The sequence below is a fragment of the Oxyura jamaicensis genome, chromosome 4 (assembly GCF_011077185.1).
Source record: "Oxyura jamaicensis isolate SHBP4307 breed ruddy duck chromosome 4, BPBGC_Ojam_1.0, whole genome shotgun sequence".
Lineage (NCBI taxonomy): Eukaryota > Metazoa > Chordata > Aves > Anseriformes > Anatidae > Oxyura > Oxyura jamaicensis.
Genome location: NC_048896.1, coordinates 56,359,326 through 56,385,002, shown reverse-complemented (window position 1 = coordinate 56,385,002; position 25,677 = coordinate 56,359,326). Strand labels below are relative to the sequence as shown.

Genomic DNA, 25,677 nt, shown 5'->3' with positions numbered 1-25,677 from the left:
TCCCATAAGTACGTCAAGACACCACATTCTGTGGATGGCAATACCATCTACATCCAGCCTTTCATGATTATTTTACCCTGTTTATTAATGAACGTGGAACTAAAATGTGCGTAAGTGCATCTGAGCAGCCTGTATCACGCTGTAAAGGTAAACCAAAACACTGTCTCTCCTTGTTTCATCAGAAGAGCAAGGTTGGCCAGTTTTACGGAAGGAAACCAGGAAACGAAATACAAACGCTATTTTTCCCTCACAGGAAGAAGGACGACCTACCCGATGCAAGTGCTGTGGCCAGCGCTTGGACGCCTGTTTCGGAGACAGGCCGTTCCCCTCGGCCCCCTCAGGCTCCAGGTCACCACCCCACCCTTGCAGGTACCAGCACCCCCAAAAACCTTCTGCGATCGCCCTGCTGGGTGCTCCAGGTGCTGCTGAAGCCTTTCACTCCCAGACTAACCACCAGGTTTCCAACAGGTAACACATGCGGCCCCACCACTGGCTTTAGGCAGCGTGGGATTCCACAGCAAAAAGGCAATATGAGAAAGATTCGCCATCCCCGAGGAATCACTTTCTCAAGATAGCAGGCCCTTGGATGCAAAATGAAGGAACAAGACAGTGTATTTCATGTGTTCAAATATCCATAGCAACTTTGGAGAGAGAAGGCCTGTGCCAGCTTCCTAGAGCCCTCTCCATTGGTAAGGCTGCCGCACGCCTCACCACAGTAACGGGTGAGGGGAAGCTTGTAACTTCGCTCCTCCAAATCAGTTTTGGTTTTGCTATTCCACACTCACAAGTCTCCACTGCCACTACCCGCTGCTGCCATTTCCCACAACAGAAGCGTTACTGAGAAGGGCAGCGAACCCTGGTGTAAATACCAAGGTAGAAAATGTTTAAAAAATGAAATGAAGGAGAGAAAATAAATGGATTTTCCTTCCTGCTTTGCATTATGTAGAATACACATTAAAACGTGTTAGAAAAAGTAAGCCCAAGACAACTCCTCCAAGCGAAAAAACATAAAGCCAATTTTTCTGAGGGTACTTTTCAAAACTGCAGCAATCCAGACCTTAAATAATCTCATGCTAACAAGTTTGTAGGCTAAAAGTTATTTCAGTCACCAAAGAATGAAAACAGATAGCACTGTAACCTCTGCACGGCATCTCCACTTTCACTGGAATGCAAAGATCACCAGCTCAGCCCAGAAATTTGCTGTAATAGAAGGATCCTCAGACGATTTTGAACCATTGCTCCACATCCAGTGAAGGATTACACGCCAGAGCACTCCAGCCCATTTGGAGCTCAGGGTGGCTGCCATTCAGTCACAGAAGCCTACAGCAAAAGTATGAGTCTGCAAAGGTCTTCAAGGCTACTGCTTCAATGAGAACCAAAGCTATGTTGAACAAATAAAGGTAATGTTTGCCAAAAACATCGTTAAAAATTGGTTGTTTGATGTTTGCAGCAGTTTTCCCTGCACTGCCTCACTTATACCCTGGAATGCAACCCAGAGCAAACCAAACAACAGCCACCAGCTTCTGGGACCCAAACAAACAGCAGCAGAAATCACACCTGAAATGTAACAATCTTTTTAGCAGTCTAAAGACAACTACTGCCAGCTAAGATATATTTTAAAGTCATTTTCTCAAATACTAGAGCATCCGTAACCACAATATTCTGCATAAACACAAGTGATAGGAAATGCTACGATTTCTCTGTTGGCTAAGTGCTGCTCTATCCTCCTTAAGGAAATGTCTTAAACGATTAAAAAAACCACCCTCCAATACTTTTCGTAACTCTTCCACTCTCTCATCTGCCATAACCAACTCCCTTCCTCCCTTAGATTAAATACAATGTACAAGTGCCATAATATCACCATGGATTAGATACGAGCCAAAGCAAAAAGAAAGGAAGCTGAAAATATAGAAAATGGATACAGATCTGTGGATCTTAAACTTATCATTCCAGTACATCCCCTTCCACCACCAACACTGATCGCTGGTCTACCTCCATCCTCACAAATCCTTGCAGCACAAATCCTTCACTTTGTCATTTAGGGCACGGTATAAACACCAACCTACGTGCACATGTACTGCTCTGTATAAATACAGGTATGAGGGCACGTTGGCTGCTTGCTGCGATAAGGCTTAGGGTCAGAGTCAGGCCGGGAACAAATTCTCTGCTCCTTACCTAGGCATGCAGCATCCCAGGGCTCTCTGAACAGGCTGGAGATTTTTCAGAAGCAGCACAAAGACAGGGCAGGAAAGGTATCCCTACGCTGAGGTATCTATGGCTGCTTGTCCGAATCCCCAGGCCTGAGGAAAATGCAGCTGTAGTTGCCTTATTCAACCCCCTGCACAGCACAAAGTTAGAGCAATACAGGGAGGAGCCCCTCGTGTGAAGAAGGGAGGAGGGTGGGAGGCAGAGCCCAGCAGCCCCACCTGCAACCAGTTAAAAACCAACTCCACCAAGCTTCAATCACTGAGCACCGAGGACCTTACAGAACAGAGCCCTATATGAACACGTTATAGAAAGCGGCCCTGATAGAAAAATATGGGAAAGAAAACAGGGGAACTGTTGGTCTTTCTGTTTATTAGCTTAGTTGTTCTGAAAGTCATAACTTCAACCCTCTTTTGTGCTCCATGCATGCTGTGGTTGTGCAGAACCGACAAGCAAACAGCAACCGATCATCTCCGCTGCCTGAACAGTTACAGACATCGACAGAAAACGCACGGAGACTACGGGTGGACTTGTCTCTTCCCTCAGGTCAACTAAACAATAAAGTATTCATATCTTCTTACCAATTACACTGTATGTGGTGGCAAACAAAATCGATGTGAAAGAGGGAAGTCTCGAAAGAAAGCAGCTCAGCCCCTTCCTGTAGGCAAAAGAAAAAAATCAGCCGCTGCTATCTCATTAGCCACTGCGAGTTTAAAAAGACATTTTCTCTTACCCCCTGTAGAAGTGGGTTTCCAGCATTCAAAAAGCAAACAACAGCAGACTACAAACACTGTGGAACTGAAGCACGTGAGAGGGAAGCAAAAGAGTGATCAAAATTATATGATTTTACGATTCACCATCTTAGACAAACTAGGAAAATACATACTTCAGATTGCTAAGCCTCCCCAATTCCCACTGCACGTACAAGTATGTTGCTTATCTGAACAGCCTGCGAGATCCCTGACTGGAAAACTGATTGCAGGTTCAAAACTTCAGCCTGAGACTGTACTTCACATTTCAATGCAGAAAACAGTGTACTTGAAGGATTCCAGTCAGCAGTTCCTGGCTGTCAGACCTGTCCTTAAACCTCTGCTAATCCAAGCACATCTCTCCCATGAATTATACATACTGGAGTAATATGCAAGCAAATGGCATGTACACAGAAGTGTTTAAGGAAAAATGAACTCTGACTTTTGCTGCTTCTCAGTCTTTCCTGTGCCAGTGCCTGAATTAAGGGACAGAAAAATCACGTCCACCTACCCCGGCATTACTTAGCTCGGGTTAAAAAAAAGTATGCTAGCAGGTAAGCATGTTTCAGCTCACACATCCAATACGTCTGTCCTGGGATAAGGGCGAAGTTTCACAACAGGATTAAGGTGTTGTAAGACTGTGCTGCCCATGGGAGGGACAGTCAAACAAACCATGGCTCTGACCCAGCTGAGCACTAACCCAGAAGAAAAGGGAAAAAAAAGTTTCCGTCCTCCCTACCCGCTCGGTAGGTCGAGCCAGCTGACAGCGGAGCGACACGAGCAAAGGCTAGCACTGGCAAAAGGAGGCGGCAAGGAAACACGGCCACTGACAAGAGCATGAAAGATGAGATTTCCTCGGTGGCAGCAGCTCAGATTTACACCAGCTTAAGCCACTTGTGAAACCTTAAGCTATAGGTCAAGTTACCACAAATTTAGGTTAACCTAAATGCGACCAATTGTCCCAACACAATCACGTGTTAATATTTTTGGCTCTGCGTTAGCAGAATGAGTTCTGGACGCGTTCCAGCCAGAGTCATTCTTCCTGAACTTCACAACGCCTAAAACTTCACTCCGGGACTTCTAACACGTGCTGTTTGTCAGGCTGGAGCATGGATTTCACCATGGCTGGCTACAGTATGTCAAAACACAACTTTTCCTGCTCCAGCTATGGCTTGTAATGACCCAGCCCACTATCTTTTGGAGACACTTTCAGTCAGAGCACACGAAGGTCATGAGGGACTAGTAGTGCTTGAAGCAAAGAGTCTCTCCATTCCTTCCCATTTGCTAAGCTGGAATCTATTGCGCTGACGAGCTGCAAAAGGAGGTCAACGCAAGAACTCCTTGTCCTAGAGGACAGCAATCGCACGGGATCATCAAGCATGAGTTGGTATGAAAAGGAGAAGAAAAATGGGAGAGGCTGTGGAATAAGAAAGATCCACCCTTAGAGGAAGAGCAAAATAAAAAGGGTTGCATGATGACTCCTTCTATGAGGCATATGAAAAATAAGAAGCGTTGTTGGCCTGGGATTTAATTCTGGTATCATCCCAGTTTTGCTTTAACTATTGACTTTACCCCAGCGCGAACAAGATCAGACATAGCTTACAAACCGAAGAGATGTTTCAGCCTATTTAGTCATCAGGCATGAGTAAGGACTGCAGCATTCGACCCCTTCTGGAAAATAAGAGGTATCCAAAATAACATTTTTCCTTTTCATCCCTGCAATCCTAGAGAAATAGACCTTTCCTACCATGTAACCGATAAACTCCCGAGTGAGTTACACCACAACACTACCTGAGGAAGAGCACCAGAACTTTGCTCAGGTGCATGATGGCACACGATAACAACAGCAAGGTGCACCATCAATACAGCAGGTGTAAGCTTTAAAAAACCGCTCGCAAGACTGACGGCGTTATTAACATTCGATATCTTGAATAAAATTAGCCATGAGTCACTGAGAGAAACCACGAAGTTATGCATTCCACTGGGGATACCTTTTCCAAGAAAAAGGAGAAAGGAAGGGGGAAACTACTTCCCTGTGCTGGAGTATCCGCCAACGAGGAGGCGACACAGCCGGATTTCTGTAATTCTGAGCGTGCCATTCTGTCCCGAGGGAAAGCAGGCTGAAGGGACCGGCCTGCCCATCTTCCTTCCCCCAGGTAGAAGAGCAACGTGACCACTGACTTCCACGAGGCAGCGCGTTAGCCCAGGACGGATAAAAAGCAGTATTGGAAAATACTGTGTTTGCCAGCCGTGTTTTCTCTAACTCTAAACTAATTCTGAATTGGCATAGTTATGCCTTGGCAGGGGAACAGAAAAGATGATCTAATAGGTCATTTGACTTCCGTCACTAATTTCTATGATCTAAATAACATTTTATGGTGTTTAAAACTCAGTTTCCTAAGGGCTGGTTTTAGGGTTAGGAATGGTCAGTTTGAGAGGGGCTATCAAGCCCCTAACAATGCTAAATAAGAAAAGAGTTGAAGAGCTTTTAAAATAGGAAGTAGCTCCAGACCCTTTTTATGTTACAGTAGTGCTGAGATGCAAATCAACGTGCATCAGAAGGTCAATGTGGTCATTACAGAACTAGCGTTTCACTGGGCAAAAAAACGACAAGAACACCCAATAAGAAGAGCAGCGTCAGGGATAAGACAAAGAGGTGATTTCACTTGGCAATATATATATTATATACACTATTATACACTAAATATTTATTATTTATATTATACAGACACACATATATCACCTCAGAACCACGCTCACACAATACCAGGGATGCAGAGCCAGAAAACTCTTGCACTTGAAGCAGGAACTGAGAAGGCAGATTAGCTCACAAAGAACCAAAGCACTGAAATAATGTGCTGATGTTTCCTGGAACCAGTCCGAAGATGAGCAGCGGAGTTTTGGATGGCCTGCAAATTTTCCCCATACTTCTTTTGAAAGCCTAGCTGGTACAGCATTCTAATAATCCTACTCAAAAGCACGGAAAACAACTTTGGCTTTTGCCAGGTTGGACTGGAAAAAAAAAAAAAAAAAAAAAAGTGCTCCCAGCTATTTATAAACAGTTTTAATTTTTGTGCACATCCCAATCGATGCCTGCATGGGAGCAAACTAGCGTTGAAACCCACTGTTCTACTGTTCTCAAGTAGGACAGGCTAAAATAGCTATAAATTGAGATACTCCACAATTCAGCCAGTGAAAGCTCGGTCTGTATCAAGACACAAATTCAGCGTAGATCAGCACTTCACGAAATACAGGCAAGCCTATGCTCCTACGTGCCTTTTCAAAAAAAGGCTCCCATTGATAACTGCCTGTCAGTTGACACAGAGTCCTGAACAGTGGAAACTGCATAATCCCTTTCATGAACTCAGGGAGCGAGGGTGCACGCTGTGGGGGTGGTGACAAGGCGCACTGTACGTGCCGGAGAGTTCCGACTCCATCCAACGGAGAAAATCAGAGCGCATGTCTTTCAGCGACGATCACCTTCTACAGACGCCTTTTACCCACCTTCTGGGAGGGTCTGCTGGGCACCACGCTGCCCAGCCCCGTGTCTCTGAATTTGGAGGGGGGCACACGCATGCTCCGGTAATACTTTCCTTGGACTTGCCTTGCTCTGATGAAAAAGCATTGCAGACGGTGTTTCTCACTGCATCTGTTGTCGTTGAGTCCTAACTGGCTGCCTCAGCTCCAGAATGTGCACTTCAATAATGGGAGGGAAGGATTTAACGATGGTTTTGTGTGAGGAGTAACACGCTAGCAGACCCGTCGGATTGTGTCACTGTGAACCTCTCAGCTGGAGGCCACCAGAGAATAGAGAAAGGGAGAAAACCCCAATGTATAGTTTAGTGGTTTTCTCAAGCTGGAATCAAGTATTATATAAAGTTGAACTGTTTCAGTAAATGGAAATCACGATGCATTTAAACTATGAAACTTAGCAAACTTGTGATTGCCAGAAGTGAGGAACTTTGTTCGTACTACAAGGAACTGTAGAAGTCTCAAAGAGAATACCTTCCAGTTGCTTTGAACCAGTTTCCCAGGTTTTAAGTACAACTTTCACGTGTCTGTGAAGGTACCCTCATGTTCTCAGGTGTTAGACAGAAATCGTAACTGGCACTCTACAGGTGAAACGAAGATTATACTTCCAATTTTTGCTACAATGCTTCTTGTGAATGTTCTTAAACACACAGTGATTGGTGGCAAAGGGTCCTTTCTGATGAAGTGCTGGGGTTTCTCTTTAAGCTCAGAGTGCCGTGCACACCAAGCAGAGATAAATGGCGTGCGGGCTGCCAGCTCAGACACAGCCCCAGCTCCAGCCTCGCCGTCTGCATGCCCTCCCCTGCAAGCTCCCCTGCAGCCGGGCTTCCCCCACCGCGCCGCAGATCCCTCGCGGCGGCAGCCTCCCCTCCTCGGCCCACTTTGTTTCCCCAACTTTCGCACCTTGCGCATCCCCCCCCGGCCCCTGGAGGGGAAGGGGAAGGGGGGCAGCGACTTGCTCTGCTCGGCCAGGAGGCTTGGAGAGGCGGGGTCCGCCCGGCTCTTCCCCGGGGGGCCCAGGAGAGCCCAGAGGAGGCGGAGGAGCCGCCAGGAAGGCGGCGAGATGTCAGGGAGGCTGCTCCGCTTCCTGCTGGCCAGGCTCCCCCCCGTGCGGCTCCCGGGCGGGATGCTGGGGGGGGATTAGGGGCGCGCACACACACACAGTGCCCAGCTTTTGTCTGCCGCCGGCCGGCCCCGTCCCCACCTCCCCGCCCGGGGCGGACAAAGCGGCCGGCAGCGGGCCGGGGATGAAGGGGACGCGGAGGGACGGGACGGGGATGGGACGGGACGGGATGGAAACGGCAAGGGGAGGCCGCCCCCCACCGCTCCGTCACGGTTCCCCCCGCGGGGGCCAGCGGCAGCTGCCGCCCTGCGGGACCCCCCCCGCGCGGCAGGGGAGGGAGCGAGGGAGGGACGTGCGGGGCTTGTAAACCACACGCCTCCTCGCCTCCTCCTCCTCCCCGCCGGGCTCCGCCGCCCATTGTGCGCCCTGCAGACGGCGAGGCCCCGGCTGCCCCCTGCCCGCGAGAGGAGGACGTGGGGGCTCCGGGACACCCGGGTGCTGCCCCCCCGCCGCCGTGCCGAGCCGTGCCGCCGGCTGCCGGCCGCGACCTGCTATAAATAAGGCCGGAGCTAGCAGCGGGTCGCGGCTCCCCCCGCGCTGCCTTTGATTATTCATCATGGGAGCGGGCTGGGAGTGGGAAACTCCGCTTCCTACTCGCGACTCCGCTCCGTGCGGCTCAGCCCCCGCCCCCTGCCCCCCCCGCCGCTCGCCGAGCTCCTTAAAACCCGAGCAAAGTTTAGGAAGCGGCTCAGCGCAGTCTGCTCTCGCCTGGAGCGCCGGCTGCCGGCCTCCCCCAGCGGCAGGGAGCGGAGCCCCGCGCCCCAAAACACGCACCCCGCGGCCCCGCTCCCCCCTCCCCCCCAAAAATAAAGACACAACAAAAAGTTTGCTCGCTCCATGCAAGTTGTGCGAACGCCCCCCCACACACACACACACCGTGCCCGAGGCCGAGCCTCCCTCCTCTCCGGTGGGGGGCCCGGGCCGCCCCCTGCCCTTACCATGATCAGCGTGTGGTTCCTCTGCTCCGCCGCGGCGGGCTCGGCATCCTGCTGCTGCTTGCCCTGCTGCTGCTGCTGCTGCTGCTTGGCGCCCGTCTTCTTGGCCCTCTGCTCCAGCGTCCTCTGGTAGAGGCTCACCGTGTCCCTGCGCTCCAGCTCCAGCTGCTCCGCCTGGGCTTGCTGGTACCTGCTCTCGCAGCTGACATGGTGCCGCCGGCAGCCCTCGATGCGCTGCCGCAGCCGCTCCACCACCGTGCTGTGCTTGGGGACGCCGCCGCCGGCAGCATTGTTCCCGGGGGCGGCGGCGGGCGGGCCGTGGGGGGCGCCGCCGACCCCGAGAGCGGCCCCGCCGAGCCCGCCGCCCAGGTTATTGTTGATGCAGATGCCCCCGCCGTTGGAGGCGGCGGCGGGGGCCGCGAAATCCCCCATCGCCTGCCCCGCGCGCACTATTTTGGAAGAAGTTTGGAGCCTGCCCCCGGCGCGCACGCAGTCTCCTCCGGGGTCCCGGCGGGATACTTTTCAGAGGGCCGCCGGGGGGAGGAGGGGGCGCCGGCATGTAGCGGGCGAGCGGCGAGCCCCGGCGAGCGTCCCTCCTCGCCCCCAGCCAATCCCCCTCCAGGCTCTCCAAAACATGAAGCGGGGAGCGAGCGGCGGCGGGGGGGGGGGGGGGGGGGGAGGAGGAGGAGGAGGAGAAGGAGGAGAGGAGGAGGAGGAGGAGGGAGAGAGGGAGGGAGGGAAGAAGGCGGCGAGCGGAGGTGCCGGGAGGTTATCGCCGGCGGCGCGGCCACCCGCACGGCCAGCTGTGCCGCTGCTGCTGCTCCTGCTGGTGCTGCTGCTGGTGCTGGGGCGGCCGCCCCCGGGCGCTACGGGGCCGCTGCCTGCCCCCCATCGCCCATCGCCGCGGGACCGCCTCCTGCCCCCGGACACCGCTCCGCCGCCGGGGAGCGAGCCGCATGCACGCGCGCGGGGACGCGGGGACGCGCGCCCCCCCCCAGCACCCCCCCCACCCCCGGTTCTCCGCCGGGCACGCGCCGCGCGCCCCCCCGGCATGGAGCGGGGCGGGGGGTCCGGCACCGGGGCTCCCCGCCTAGAGAAAAGTTTTGGGGCCGCCGCCGCGCCGCGCCCGCTGCCCGGCCGGCCGCATACCGGCGGGGGGGAGCCCGGCGAGCGGCCGCGGGGCCGGGGCCGGGGGGGGCAGAAGCAGCAGCGAGGCTCCGGGGCGCTGCCCGAGCGCCGAGCCCGCGCCGCTCCGCTCCGCTCTGCGCGCTGCTGCTGCTGCTGCTCCTGCCGCCGCTCCTGCCACCATCACAATGATCGAGCGCCCTCCTCCTCCTCCTCCTCCTCCTCCCGCCGTGCCCGCGCAGCGCTAGCAGGACGGCGGCGGCTCCCCCGGGCCGGCGGGGAGGCAGACCCGGGGACGCGGTGCAAAACCCGGCGCGGAGCCGCCCGGCAGGAGCGGACGGCTCCCCCCGCACGGCTCCCCGCGGCCGGAGGGGGCCGGCACCCCGCGGAGGGCTCCCCCGGGCCGCGGGGCTCCTGCCCGCGGGGACACCCCCCCGTTGTCCGAAGGGGGTCAGGAACTGGGGAGCACAACGTGCGGGGCGCTGCTCCGCGGCCGGCTTTGTCTGCTCCAGCCGCTCGGCGGGTGACATTTGCTTTCCGCCTCGTCCCCATCGCGACAGCGACAGCACCGGCCGTCCGCACCTTGCGAGCCCCCCCGGGACCAACGAGCCCGCCTGCTCCCCTCCCAGCCCTAACAACTTTCCTTCGGCGGCAGCCCGAGGAGCGACGTTGCTGGCTGCTCGTGGCACAGCACGCGGGGCGCAGCCCTGTGCTCGGGGAGGCTGCGAGCCCTGCCTCGCTTGCGGGGGACCCGTTCAGTCCTCCCTCTGCCCCGAAACACCCCCGCGTTGCTCTCATGCAGACAGACGCGTGTAAAAACACCGAATGCCAGAGCCGGCGGCTGTCTCGCTTGTTTTTGTGGAAACGGAGCACCGGCAGGCCAGCGCCTCGGCCGGCTCCGCTCAGGTTGAACTTCCCAGTACTTTTTGGGCTCCTCCGCAGTGCCCCCTGCAGCCGGCAGGCAGACAGCTCGCTGCAACGCTGCTCCCAGCGCAGCTCTGCCAGGACACCGAAACACGCCGCGCAGCCCTGGCACACGCAGGTGCACGCCGACAGGCTGCCGGTTATGCCTTTCCTGCTGCTGCTATCTGCGCGGGCTGCTGCCTGGGGCATGTCTCAGCAGGTGTCTTGTTTTCCTTACGACTAGCATACGCATCACTTCTCAGTCCACACGGAGTAACACATGCCAAACTTTCAGTGGACCACTCGGGCATCAAGCACGACATGCTATTTTAAGTGCATGCTGCGTTGTTGGAGAATTAAATCCCAGCATATTCCGAATTCAGACTTTTTTTTTTTTTTAAGTCTCTCATCTATCTATCTTGTGTCTGCCAGGGGACGATGATTTGAGCAACAGTTCAGTAGGAACCCGTGCTCAATGTTTGAAGTCTTGCAAACAGATGCATCGTCGGGTCTGTGAAAAACATCTGAATACATTCTAAAAACGGTTGATTCTGATCAAAAGATACGTTTGAACTGGCTGAGGTTGAAACAAAGCCGAGCAAACTTGTAGCCCTCTGTTTCCCCATTCATGTTAACAGCAAAAGTGGTGATACTTGCATCAGTCTATGGCACAACCTTGTAGAAGACAGAGCCCGATCCCCGTGTCCAAAGACAACCAACAGAATTAGCATTTCATAAAAACGTCCATTACCTGTGTCGTTTTGCAGTTGTCATTCAGAACCCAGGAGCTACAAGTGATAATTTTAATCCAACAGGAGTTTTCTTTTAAAACCAAGTCCTGAATGGCAATTGTAAAGCAGCATAATAGAGATGAGATTTCACAGTTCATTTTTGCGTCGCTTTTATTTTAAGGATACTTACACAAACAATTACCAGCTTCTGAAAAACCAGGGCCAAAATCTGCTATTTAGGGAACTATTTAAATTCAATTTTTGCAAAGGACAATGTTTCTGCTAAGCCAGCGAGTCTGAATAAATACAAGCTGAAAAAAGACGTCAGGTTGTAGCTTGGACAAGGCAAGGAAGAGAGACTTCAGTGCTGTTCTGCTACCGCCTGTCGTCATCCAAACAGATGTTCCTCGCAGCCTTGACCAAACAACTCTGTAATCAGACACACACACAGACTCACTCGTGATAGATGTGTGCACTTATATCCGTGACCATGGTCTTGTGAGCACTCACCTTTTTATGCAGTAGTTCACCTTGCACGCAGAAATATTTGCATTTGCTCTATGCTCTTTTCTTCCCGAGAATCAGCTTTAGAAAACTACCGTCACGACTGGAATTCCAAAGGAATCACATACATCGGAGTTCCAAGTGATATAAGATGAACTTGCTGACGCCAGCAGTTGAACACTAATGCCTACCAGTATCAGCTGACAGGACGCTAATTGCTGGTTACAGGAGATGATTGCTTGGTAAAGGATCTATTCAATGAGTTACGATTTTGAAAAATTATAAAGTGCAGGCCCGATCTGTGAAAAGATACGCAGTATGAAAATACAGCATACGTTCTCAAGATGATTACCATGACAGAGATCTGTCTAATTAGGAAGAATCTATTTTAATGCTAAGATATGAAAGAGCCCAGCTGGGAGAGGAATTTAGAGGAAGACACAGAAACATGACTGTTAAGCTGACAGCAAATGCAGCCTAAGCATGTTCCAATGACAGCTTCTAAAAAAAATTCATCTCAGCATTTAATCAATAGTGCCTTCAGAACAAGAACAGCCTTACAGATAATCTAGCAAGTCATATTAGTGGGAGGAGCTCCAGAAGTAATATAGAAAATAAGTCTTTGCAGAGCAACACACTGAAACCACTTCCCCTTTGTCAGCTGAGCCAGGCTTTATCCACTAGATGGGCAACATTAAAAATACCAGGAGGAGAAACACAGATCCCACTGTATCAGGAATCGGAGATTTAATTCCTGGTGCTGCCACTCAGGTTGGAAGTTGCAGGTTTTGTGGCAGCAAGTTTCAAACCATCTTGGGAAGCAGATTAACCTTCTGAGTGGCCACCTGGGTAGAAACCTTTCCGAAAGCTCCAACTATAATTAAACGGTTTATGTCTAAATCGATGCACAGCACGGTGACACAGGTATCTGCTGGAAGCCTAACCCGGCGTCCACAGCTCAGCATGTTCACTGAATGTAACTTTGAAAGCCAGCTGACAGACACCTCTTGGGTCTGGACAAAGCATCCTTACACAATAAAAAGGGTTTCAGAAGATTTCAGCTGAAGGTTCTCTTGGGTACAGTGCTATGTAAGCGAGTAAATCAGGTGTACTTCAGCTACTCCTATAACCTACTGAAGTGCATGTTGCCTAATACACCTGTAGTCAAAAGAGAATAACGCTGTCGTCCAGAGTAGTTAAAAGAAAAGCCACATAGTAGCCGGCTGATTCAAAACACAACAAAGCTGAACACAACACAACCTCCATGAGTGCATCTGTGAAATCCAGCTACGGCATAGCAGCATGGCTAAAATTCTTATGACAGCTGGGGTGGCCACAAGCTACGGTTGTCAGAAGATCCAGAGCTGCAGGAATTCTCCAAGTGATGAACCATGTCTGGGGCAAAAGAAGTCGCTCTAAATAGTTAAGGAAAAAGTCATCAAGGTTGAAAAAGAACAGAAGGGCAAAACAATGAAGGGAGGAAGGGGAAGCAACAAAGAAAATCAGAAAGCCAGTTAAAATTGCAGAAGTCGGAACTCTAAGATAGTGATCATTCCACTTCCTGCAGTCTATGTGTAAATACAAAAACAAAACAAAACAAACAAACAAACAAAAACGATGTGCCTGCCAGCCTATACATTTCAAGTTGTAGAACAGGGGGAATCCAAGTCAGAATTTTTACAAAATCTTTCAAGCTGTAAACAGAAGTGAAAGCTCCAGTTCAGCAAGGTTTTACAGCAGGACAGGCACATGGATTGAGGCACACACATACTCCACTGAGTCTGGGCTGAAACATGGGGAAAAGACTCAACCTGTGTGCTCCTTCCCTCCCGTAATGATTGCAGATAGGTCACAAGAATGTAAAAACAGTAAGCTTGTGATTAAACACCTATGTTTTGCTTAAAGGAAGCTCCTTACACCTCAATTCTTTTCTGTTTTGCATCATGTGCAACTCTTGCAAGTGAAGTACAAGAAAAATTCTAGAAGTTGGCCCTTGGCAAGATCATTTGTTCCCCAAGTACCTCAGTATCTAACCCTTTACAGAGGGGGCTACACCAGCACAATGTTGCCCCAGCTTTTGGGGAACCTAGTATTAGATTATACAATGATAATGTAACACATGAGTACGTGATTATAAATATGCATGCAAAATTCAGCAAACCAACTTGCATTGTGATTCACTCCACGTATGTTATCACAAGCTATATAAACAAATTTACATACTCAAGCGAGTTTCCAGGACACCAGTAAGAAAAAGCCAAGACATAAACAAGTAGATGTCTCCTCCAGCCAGGGGATATTTCTTGTAACACTTTGGACCACTGTTGTTTCACCCACCATTGGAAAGCTTTTGCATGTCCTTTAAGAGTAGAGAACTCTGAATGAGGTTCCAGACTGTAAATGCCTCTAAGTCCATAAAGGTAATCATTGCTAACAGACCTTCCCGAAGCTTTGAGAAGGCAGAGCTTAACTGTAAATTTTTCTCTTTGATAAATCTCTCTGATTTGGTAGCTATAGGCTCAGCAGACAGCCTCACACAAAATAAAAGAGACTTTTCCTCTCAACCTCCTAGCCCAAGTTCAAAAACTACTTTTGACTTTATATTGATGGTAATAGTCCTACAAAGAACATAAACTATGAGTCTGTGCTTAAGGCACATGAACAGAAATGTGAAGCGCTGTGTTCTATTTGTTGATTATTTGTGCACAGAGGGCAGCCCACAGGCTTTCACTCGTCATTAACAGCAAAGCTAAATAAGTATATATAAAATTTTGAGGGACAGTCCATCCCTTCTGCACCTATTTCTCACCCAGCCTCTGGGCAGTTACCCTACCTACAATCCATGCAGAAATTCACAACTACTGGTAAAGTGATTTTCAAGAAAGAGAAATACTTTTTATTCCTCCCCATGCCAATGTGCTGGCTGGTATTGTCATTGTTTCACTGGAACTGCTAGAGTTTACAATCTACAAATATACATGATTTTTAATATTTTTAAATGTCTCTGATGCAAGAGATGTGGCCACAAGGTGCTACGTTAACATTTTGAACCACTTTAGATGGCTCCCCAGACAGTGGAACAACTATAGTTTACAATCTACAAATATACATATATATTACATAAAATACTGCATTAAAAGTACATCACTGAGGTTGCAGTTTTGCAGTCAATGAGCTTAAAACCACCAAAATCAAAGTGCTTGTGCAATCTTTATTTGGCTTCCTTGCATAATCCACAGTACGATGAAGTTTTCATATACACCCTTACAAACTATTTTTCCACAGGATGTTTGCTTCATTCTGTACACAGAATTGTCAGCGCACACCAGTGAACAGCTATTTAATACACTTTTTCCCTTTTTGTTCTGCATATGACCTCATGTCTATTTACTAATTCAAACCCCTGCTTGCAGACATTCATTTCCTCAGAATGACCACCGCTATTGCTCCTGAGTGCTTCACATACCGATAAACTGATTTTCACAATTTACTGCAAGTGAGAGGACAGTGCTCTTACTCATATTCCACACTGGAAACTGAAACAAAGAAATCAAGCTTAAATTGTTTGCTAAAATGCCTAATTTGAGCTGATTTTTTTAAAAGACTTAACTTAAAGTACACCGTGTATTTTAAGAGCAGCCCACATCAACTTCAGTTGGATTGGTAGGTGCCTAGCATTTCTGTTGGTCAAAACCCCCTTCTCAAGTCACGTACCTCAAATATGAGGAACAGAATAAGTGATCACCTGCAAGAAGGAGAGTTTAAGTGAACGGAGTAGCATCGCACAAGACAGTTCAAACATTCCATCTCAAACACAAAAGTTCAGTACATTTATTTGTAAAACCAGAAATCAAAGCCTTACAGGGAAAAAAAGAAATAATAATACATGCTGTTTTTCAGTCATCTTTTAAAAGAAGTCTTTTTGTCCCACTCTTTCTGTAGACACAACTTTCAAACAGCCTTGTCTGAAGTTAAGTCAAAACATGCTGTGTTTAGAAAGCACTGCTCAGAGAAATTTTCCCTGAAGCCAGAAAAATGCTAAAGAGGTAAGACCTTAAAATAACCTGAAAATCCCTAAAAGCATACAAAAGGGATCCCCATTCACTCTTGGTCAAATTAACCAAAGTACAATAAACCAGTAACTACTAGCTACACTGAAAACCAGGCCTGCGTCCAGGCTATTTCCAGAGCCACCAAAATCACTAGACAACATTCATCAACAGTCTAGGACGCCTCCCATCTTAGCTCAGGCTTGCAGTTAACTAATGGTTTACAGCAAACAACAGCTGATTAGATTCCAGTTAGACAGGAGAAAAATCCCTCTCATAGTATGAATAGTGAGTCTTTAAATAGATGGCTCATGGAGGCTGTTGAGTCTCCATCATTGAAAGCTGTACGAGCAGGGTAGACAAATTTGTCAGTAAGGACACAGTTGTAATCAATTTTTCCATCCAAGGAACAAGGGAAGGGATTAGGTGACTCCTTAGGTCCCTTCCAGCCCTAACTTTTTGAAACATTATGATTACTTAAGGAGCTTGAAAGTTATATATGTATTTAAGCTGTTAATAACTTTATTAACTGAATCCTGACTTTGGTGTAAGGAGGTTATGTATGAACTGTGTTGGTTCAGCCCACAGGTGCATCTATCACAGAACTATGAATGGATACTCAGGGAAAATAAGCACAGGGTAAGCCCATGCTGCCTCCCAGCCTTAAACCATTTCCAGGTTCGGTTATGTGATTATGTAGTTAGTAGCCTCTTCAGCATCGCTTCCAAGGCTCTACCCAGTCTCCTTGTATTCCCATAAACTCCTTCATCCAGGAGGTTCTTTCAGGAGTACCACCATTGACCCACACAGGTTGTCTGAAGAACCATTTCCTTTGGTTTGTTCCAAATAAAACTCCTACAAGCTTCTTTTGTTATCCCTCATTCTTGTATTAGAAGAGAGGGTGAAAAGCCAAGCCTCTTCCACTGCTCTCCAGACCTCTCAGTTCTGTATGTGTCTTCTTACATCCCCCCATCACATCTCTTCAGAACAAAGATTCCTGGCTATTCCATGTATGGAGCTCCTTAAGCGCTGCATGGACATCGCAGCATACATCTGATCATCCTTGCCATCTCTGAATATTTTTCGGTTCTAGTATGTTCTTTCCAAGATAAAACTTCATGCAGTATTCAAGAGTACAAACCTTGGATTTTTAAAGAAGCACAACAACTTCAACAGCAGCATAATGATACTTTCTGGTTTGTTCTCTATTTGCTTCTTAATAATTCCTTACCTATAACTTTTTTTTTCTTCTTCTTCCTTTTTCTACTAAGCCAGTATTTTCATGAAACTGTCGACAGTATCCCAAAGGTCTGGTTCCTGAAGAAATTTGGTCCAGCTAAGAAATGACCCAAGATCTGAAGTTAGGGCTATTCTTCCCCGAGTGTATCACTCTACATTCATCTGCACTGAATTGCACCCGTTGTTTTACTGTACAGTCTTACAAGATCTTTCTACTGTCCATGTGATCTGTCCTTGTTGTTACAACCTTGCATAGCCGCCCATCATCAGCAGAGCTTTGCCACCTCCCTGATCGCTTCCCTTCTCCTGGTCATTAACAGCACAAGGGGTAACCCTTATAAACTAAAAAAAGGGTAGGCATAGATTAGATATAAGGAAGAAATTCTTCACAAAGAATGTGGTGAGGCACTGGAACAAGTTACTCAGGCTGTGGATGCCCCCATGTAGTGGGTTTACATGGCAAGGTTTTGGTAGCAGGGGGCCATCGGGGTGGCTTCTGTGAGAAGGATCTCGAAGCTGCCCCATGTTAGGTAAGGGCCCCACTGCTGACCAGAGCCGAGCCAATAAGTGATGTTGTTTTGCGCCTCTGTGAGAGCAGATTTAAGACAGGGAAAAAAACGCTGCACTACGCAGCAGCTGGGAGAGTGAGAGGAGTGAGGAACAGCCTTGCAGGCGCCAAGGTCAGTGGAGAAGGAGGGGGAGAGGTGCTCCAGGTGCCGGAGCAGAAGTCCCCTGCGGCCTGTGGTGAGGCCCATGGTGAAGCAGGCTGTCCCCCTGCAGCCCATGGAGTACCACGGTGGAGCAGGGTTCCACGCTGCAGCCCGTGGAGGAGACCACGGTAGAGCAGGTGGACCTGCACCGACGGAGACTGCGGCCTGTGGAAGACCCCTGCTGGAGCAGACACAGCCAGGCCAGAGCTGTAGCCCATAGTTTTCCACCCTTCGCCTCTGTGAAAAGCGTATTTAAGAATAATCACAACATACTCTTACTTTACAATTATAACAGTCTTCACAAACTTCACTTAGACCAAAAAGAAAAATAATTCCCCACACTAAAATAAACATATAATTGCAACGCCATCGAGGTGGACAATTTACACACACCACCCCTCATCCCTTCACAATTACCCCTATCTTAAATTCTTAACAACTTTTACATTCGTAACAATCATCCAGTCCATGTTTAGCCCGTTACTTCTCTCAACTATCATCCTTATCTCAAATTCCTTGAGTCCCTGTTCGGGCGCCAAAAAGGAGGTGTTCAAGGCCAGGCTGGATGGGGCTTTGAGCAACCTAATCTGGTGGGAGGTGTCCCTGCCTATGGCAGGGGGTTGGATCTGGGTGATCTTAAAGGTCCCTTCCAACCCAAGCCATTCTATGACTTAAGACTATACTGCACAGTACAGGTCCCAACACATATACCATATGGAACTTTACAAGTGATCTCCTTCCTCAGCAAGTGACCATTTACTTTCATCCAGTGATGGTCTACCCAGCGTCCAAGTCTTATAAATCACATTGTCATCCATTCCAGGGCCTTCCTTCTTATGCAAGCAACAGCCTTATGTTGCTTGGTTTTCCTGAAACACTTTGATAAGTTCTGTCAAAAGTCTTTTGTAAATTCAAGTTGACTCTATATTCATGTCACTGACCCCTTCAAAGAAATCTGAGAGTTTTGTTAACTCTCACTAATTGGAACATATTTATTCAGGTAGCTACTAATTCAAACTTTTTATTACAATATCTACTCATTCACCTGAAGCAGATGTCGAACTTAGGTTTGTTGGACACCCATAGAACCTTTCTTAATGACTGACACCACATTTAACACCTGATTTTCATGTACAGAGGAATATTGATGTGACAGGTTACATGCTGTTGTTAGATATTTCACGCCCAAGTTCTTTTAGAATTCTTGGGTGAGTTCTTCAGATCCTGGAGACTCATCTATCTTTAGTATCATTATCTCTTTTTAGAGGAACTCTCTGCTGAATTCCCTGAATGCGCTGAAAGGGCTGCAGAATTCTGGTTGGAGAATTTCCCCAATTTCTTCCACAGCGAACAAGTACGTTCAGTTTCTCTCCAGTGACTTTGTCCTCCCTAAGAGTTCACTTTATACCACTGTCATATCCAGACTCACTGATAACGTTTTCCTCTCCTGATGTGCTGGAAGAATGACACTGAACTACTTTGGATTCTTTAAGCAAGTTAGGTCTTGGCCTCATCTGTGGGCTGCCTAATACTGTTAATACTGTATCTGTCGTTGCTTATGATCCTTTCAGTTTTCTTCATTTAGTTGTGCCTTCAGCTTTTCACCTTCCAATAGCCTCTTTTTGCTGTTTGGCCATGATGGCTTCTTTTTACTCTCTCATGGACATCCAGTAAGTCATGTGCATTAGCATTGTGCTGTTTGGTGTCCTGTTCATAGTCTTCATGATCCCTTTACAGATTTAATTGTCTCGGGTGCCACTCTTTGTTTATTCTTGGTAAGTCTCCTCATATTGAAATGAATGCAGCAGCAGTAGATATTTTGGCCTCTGTAGCTCCCAAAAGATACTAAATCCAAGAGTGTTACAGGTATTCTTGAAGAGTGGTCTTAATATTTTGCAAGACACATGTATGGATGTATACACACATGCATATGTACATGCATGTATATATATAAGTATGCGTTCATTATGTATAATCATGCAAATTGCAATATAGGGCAGATGTGGCTGTTAAATGGGGAAGCAACTGTGAAAGGACTTCTGATTCTTCATGGATATAACCAGACATGAGCAAGGGTTCATTTGGATTTGATGTAATTTCAGATTTTGCCTAAAACGAATGCTGATAATAATTAGCATTTATTACATGCAGCTCTCAAATCCTTCTAAGCATTATTATCCTTCTTTGCAGAGCAATTATGAGCCACAGAACAAAGAATTGATAAAGACGAGACAGTACTTATGATTCTTCATTTCAATCTGCTATCTATATTGGTATCTCCTTTATTTACCAGGAACCACTAACTTTGCAAACTATTGGAGGTATTGCTTTCAAATCATGCTACCATAATTACAGTTAATCTACAATAGTAAGCATGCCCAGATGAGGTGTTTACATGTTTGTTTTCAGCTTTTTTTTTTTGTCTACATATAAACCAGTATTTGTCTCGTAGCAATACAACAATCATGATTTTCACACAATATATAATTTAAACTCATGAGTTGCTTCATCTTGGTTTACATTTCTTAGCTCAACACAGCACCCTGATCAAGTAAAGTAATGCAGCCACAAAGCCCGATGCTCCCATGATGTATGTGGTCAATACCCTGGGGAAATCTAGCACCACAGACACAAAGAATACCAAAGCACCATCTTTGCATAAATACACAGTCTGTAAACAACAGCCCTTAAAAGAAGAAGCAAATAACAGCACTTTTAACCTTTCCATGGTGTAACAGGAAATCTATTATACATATTATTTTTTTTTGGCCTATTCTTTATCCTATGAGACATGCAGTTATTCCTTTCCCACTTCACCTGTGCTTCCTGACTCCCATTTCTTCTGTTAATCTGTTACCCATCCAGAACTTAGTACAAAAGTGTCTTGTCCCATTCACAGGGAGATAACCTGTTAGCATAGTCATTTTGCATATTGATCTATGCTGACCTAGGTTCTCCGTGATTTTTTCACAGTAACTTGCATATTAGTTCTAGGGGAGTTTAAGTTCTAGGTCAGTTCACTGATCACTGTTTAATTTTAGGGGTAGAGTTACTTGCTTCACTAGCCAAGTAATTTTCTTATCAAGACCTGAAAATGACAGTATATAGTAAAGTAGTTCCTTTCATTACATTTTTATTTTTATTTTTTAATTTACATATCCTTTCTGGAGAATGGAACACATACTACCTCAGCTAGTATGGCACCAGAAGCTTCATGCTTTTTTCTTTAAATTGACCAATATCAGACATTTCTAATTGTCAGTTAAGGCAGGGTCACAGACGTTACCTCCACACAGAAGAAAGAGCTGTGCTATAGACAACCCAGTGGGTCATGTTTTGTCAGCTTGTCCAGCACTCTCACACACTAAATGGAGCTTTATTTAGTAATGGTTTGATACTAAGTCAAGCTTCACATTGCATATCATCTCAAGCTGGTATACCCCAAAGTTACTCCGTTTAATTCCATCTTAACTGTTTTGTCCCCAAACAGGGGTTTCTTTGGTGTTTAATAGTGTGATTCTCTTTCAATTGCTATGTTAGTTTCACAGCATTCAGTTACTGTATGGATTAGGTACCTTTATGTGCATAAAGACATCCCATGACCCATGAAGATTAATGAAATTGAATACTGTAATTAGGAAAGCTTCTAACTTTATGCAGACAGGAAAAAGCCAGGAAGCCACCTGAAGAGGACTATCATTCCATAAACAGCAAAGATACTGAATCAGCAGACCGGATTATTCTTTGGGAGTCTACATCATTTTGTTACTAACTGAACAGCCCACTATAATGTATACTAGCTGTATAGACTTAGTTATTCTTTCATGGTTCTTCAACATAGTTTCATAGCAGTGACACTGAGGAGCCAAAAACTGAATACAGTTTCCCCATTTTTCTGCATAGTGACTCAAAAAGAGAACTGTCATCTCTCCCACATTGCCTGGTACAGTAACTTAATTGGAGTTAGATGTCCAAGACACTGTAACAGTAGAAGTTTGGTACTCTACCAACGTTTAAAATTCCCTTACAGACATTGCTAATTTACTGATTCTTGGCTCTGCTGAATCAGCATCTCTGAAAGCAACGTCTCCCCTTAATTACTGGCAGAAAGCAGTGCCTCCTCAAGGGCAAATTCAACAAAGAAGAGGATTATGGTAGACTGACAGTAGCTGTATCAACTCTTACACAATCGTTTTAAAATTATCTAAAATCACTAACCTTTCACTTCTGGAGCACAAGGTTCAATCCTCTGTTTAGCCATGCATGAAAATGAGTTCAGCAATCTTGTGTCAGCCTCCACAGAATCATTCATGTAATTTGCCATGATTGGCAGATTTTGCTGTGAAGAAAGAATGGACATGAATTAAAAAATAAAAGAGAGTTTTTGTCAGGTTGAAAAATCAAATGTCAATAAATCTGAACGTCAGAATCATGGAAAGCAAATTCAGATTTGAAAGTCTGGACCTTTGTGCAACCCACACATAGACAGAACCAAACAGGAACAGAACGTAGGATCTACTGTAAGCACAGCGTAGGTAAGAATGGCATCAATGGAGGGAGCACTCACTGAAACAATCCTGTGGTTAGGATGGCTGCATACCAATGGACTGACTGCTCCTGACCTCTGCTTCTCAGACTTAATGATGTCTTCCTATCCACAGGAGGTGCCCTCATTACTGTCCACACAGTACAGGTAGTACAGGTGGACTGCTTTGTGTCTCAAAACATGCCCTACGTTTTGGGAATTGTTATTCATTGCTATGAATTCTGGAGTGCTGCTCAGAATCAAAAAGCTAACGGTCTGATTCTGGACAGTGAGGAAGACCCTGAGTCCCTTTGCCATGAAGGAACACTTCCCAAACAATAGGGAATACAAATAAAAACCTATAAATAAACATGAAAGGGAAAAAATAGGATAAAAACAAGAGTGAGAGAGAGGTAAGAATGGCAACCCTTTGTCTGTCAACTCTCTCCTCACTTGCTTTGGGTGACTACTCTTAGACCCAAAATTGAGCCTCCCATATGAAATGAACTGAGGAGAAATTCAAAGGACTTCCTCATTGAGGAAAATGGATAGGACTCGTTTATACGTATAATTGCTCTGTCATTAACTTTTCCACCTTACGCGTCATTCAATTTCTTTCCTTTTCTTTGACAAATACTGACCTTTGCATAGTTATAAGTCTTTGAAAGTAACTACACAATGATGCACTGTCACTTCAAAGTGCAAACAAATCTGAAAAATGGTGGTGTCTTTTCTCTCATTACCCAAATAGTGACACATGCCTGATGAAGATGTTTCTTGTATTGTACACACTGAAATCACATCCATGTATTTGTGCATAACTTCTACTACAAAGGGATACCAATCCTGGCTGGAGCCCTGTGCATTACTGTAATGTAAATACTGTAAAACTCACACCTATCACCTACTGCTGTCTAAACTAAAGAGCCAAAGTGAAGAAGAAGAGAGGGAAACACAAGAGGTTGACTGGTTTCACATAAATATTAACCACAACCCTTTCTGTAAGATTTAACTGGCTTACTTTAATGAGAGCAGTAACAGCACACATACAGCAGGCATTAACAAAGGTGAAGTCTAAACACCCATCACCTCTGCAGCTCTTCAGATTATATTTAGCAGTCACGTTAAGAACCCTGCAAACAAAACTCTATCAAAGCCAACCATCTCTGTTACTCAGCAAGGAAACTGTTTCTGTTTCCAACAAATGAGTGGCAAAACCTTGCATGAAATCCTGTCAGGTTCACAGCATGAATCAACCTGTTGTATACTAAATGTTATGCATGGCAACTTGCTATCCTGCACAACGGTACTCTACATTTAGATCTCTAAAAAGGACGCTCTGAGTTGTGATTTGTATTCAGCTGTATTTTTAGAATATGTTAATTACACTTCTCCCTCCTCTTGGACATGCCTTCCACATCCCAGGCTATGGAGTGAGGCAGGTGTTGGTGTACGTTTCCCTCGTTGGGCTCTTGGCTGATGCAGTCTGCTTTTGGGAAAAGACAGTGCCACTGCCACCAGGAATAAAATGCCTGGCCATACCCCTACGTTGTAACATAAATACAATCTTTCAGCCCACTTCTCATTTTTCTCAATGCTACTTCTCAAACACTCATTTAACAAAAAAAGGAAATAAACAAAGCAGAAATAATGACAGCAAAACCTAATTTAACCGTCCTCTGGCTAAGTCTGCCAGGCACATTAGAACTTGATCCACCATAGTCTTATTTAAAAATGGGTGGCTGGAAGGTGCCTCAGGATTTATAAAAAGAAAACAGATTGTCTCTGAGGCTGATGCCAAATAACTCATTGCCTGAGTTATCACTCTTCAATCAAAAGTATATGAAGAAACTACATAAGTCATTTAGACAGCAATCACCATGGAGTTATGCTGGCCTCTCATGTCAGTGATGAAACAGCCAAATTCCCTGACAGTGGTGAGTTATTCCTTTTATCGCTGGCAGAGCTGCCAAAAGAATCATCAAGGCTACAGGCATGGAAAACATGAGGCCTCTCCAAATTCAAGCGATAAAAACACAGTGTGCTTCATTACTTTATTTTAATCTTAATCGTTTCATTTTTTAAAAAATTATAACAATGTTAAACGTAGTTAGGCAATGACATGATTACTTTAAACTCAGTATTTAATTTCTGTAAGTAGGCCTCTTCCAGACCATGGCCGTTGGGACTCAGTCCCCACTGCCGCCTGCCCCAATCTCTCCCGTAACTAAGCACCTATCTGTTAGGCCTGGCAAAGCCAGTATAAAATACTGAGTGTTTTATTACTAATTATAATTCAGTCTCTTTGGAGGTGGATTTTCTCTCTCTAGTTACAATAATGACTTACTACAGGAAATCGGTAATTTTTTGTTGCTCTCTGACATTGCTAGAAAGAAGTGACATAGCAGAAGTGAGAGTACAGGTGTTCAGAAATATCTCTCTACCTACCCTGACTGCCTTTACAAATCCTAAATGAAGTAAGAACACACTAATTCTCTTGTATAGTTTTAAATACTTGTTTTAAAACCCAAGCAAGTACTGAATGAAAGCAAGGTTTGTGGGCCTGATTTCAATTTGAGCAGAATTTCAGTTAATAATGTTGCACACATAAACCCTCTTTTAACAGTCCATAATATTAAACTGAAGACAGGATTGCTAAAGAACTTTGTTATTTTTTCTCCCTATTAAATCTGCATTACAGACTTTCAACAGATGTCTTTAATAGACATTCTTATTAAAAAAAGTATTACATAAAATAAATTCAGACCATTTCTCCAGTATTACTTCTCCTGCTATTAAGAGAATCTCTCTTCTATCTTTGATTATTACATTTACCCCTAAACAAAAACTCATCCCCAGAAATTATAAGCCTCTGTCAGCATTCATACTACTCCTTATACTTCAAAATCTGTCACTGCTTCCATTTGGAGTAACCTTTTTTTTTTTTTTACCAGTTTTAAAAGCTGTAGGAATGTGTTCTAGTAGAAAAGTTTCAGCCCAGAAGCACATTTTTTTTTTTTTTTTTTTTTTTTAAGTGGCAAAAAATCCCACTTCTTTTTAAGCTCTTGGGTGCCCACGAGGTTTTGTAGTTTCCGGTATTTATTTTTTTTGCACTTTACTAACTCAAAAAGAATGTAAGTTGTGTGTTAATTTCTTTCAACCTATCAGCTAATAAATATGTACCTTTGCTTTTTACTGCCTGGGAAATGTTATTAAAAGTATTTTTTTTTCATGGCAAAACCAAAAACAAGCAAACAAACTCCACCACCAAACAGGTGATGTCTCTGGGTCAAACTGTCAATAATACTATATGCCTGAACTAAGTGTCAAGAAGGCACGCTTATGCTT

At 46.1% G+C, this 25,677-nt stretch overlaps 1 protein-coding gene across 8 annotated transcripts in view; it reads right to left on the bottom strand.

The window, feature by feature from the left end:
• MAML3 (mastermind like transcriptional coactivator 3) overlaps positions 1-25,677 on the bottom strand; it is a 284,897-nt gene that overhangs the window by 221,402 nt on the left and 37,818 nt on the right. For 3 of the 8 annotated variants that reach the window (XM_035323721.1, XM_035323723.1, XM_035323724.1), the window contains one exon: positions 22,023-22,143. Coding sequence is in view for 2 of the 8 variants with exons in the window: in XM_035323716.1 (XP_035179607.1) it covers positions 8,547-8,975 (429 nt within the window). In the remaining 6 variants the exon portion in view is untranslated. Of the gene's footprint in view, positions 1-2,175; positions 2,727-2,786; positions 2,802-8,546; positions 9,790-22,022; positions 22,144-25,677 lie in introns of those variants that run through there. The other 5 variants (XM_035323716.1, XM_035323718.1, XM_035323722.1 and 2 more) reach the window with 3 other exon arrangements.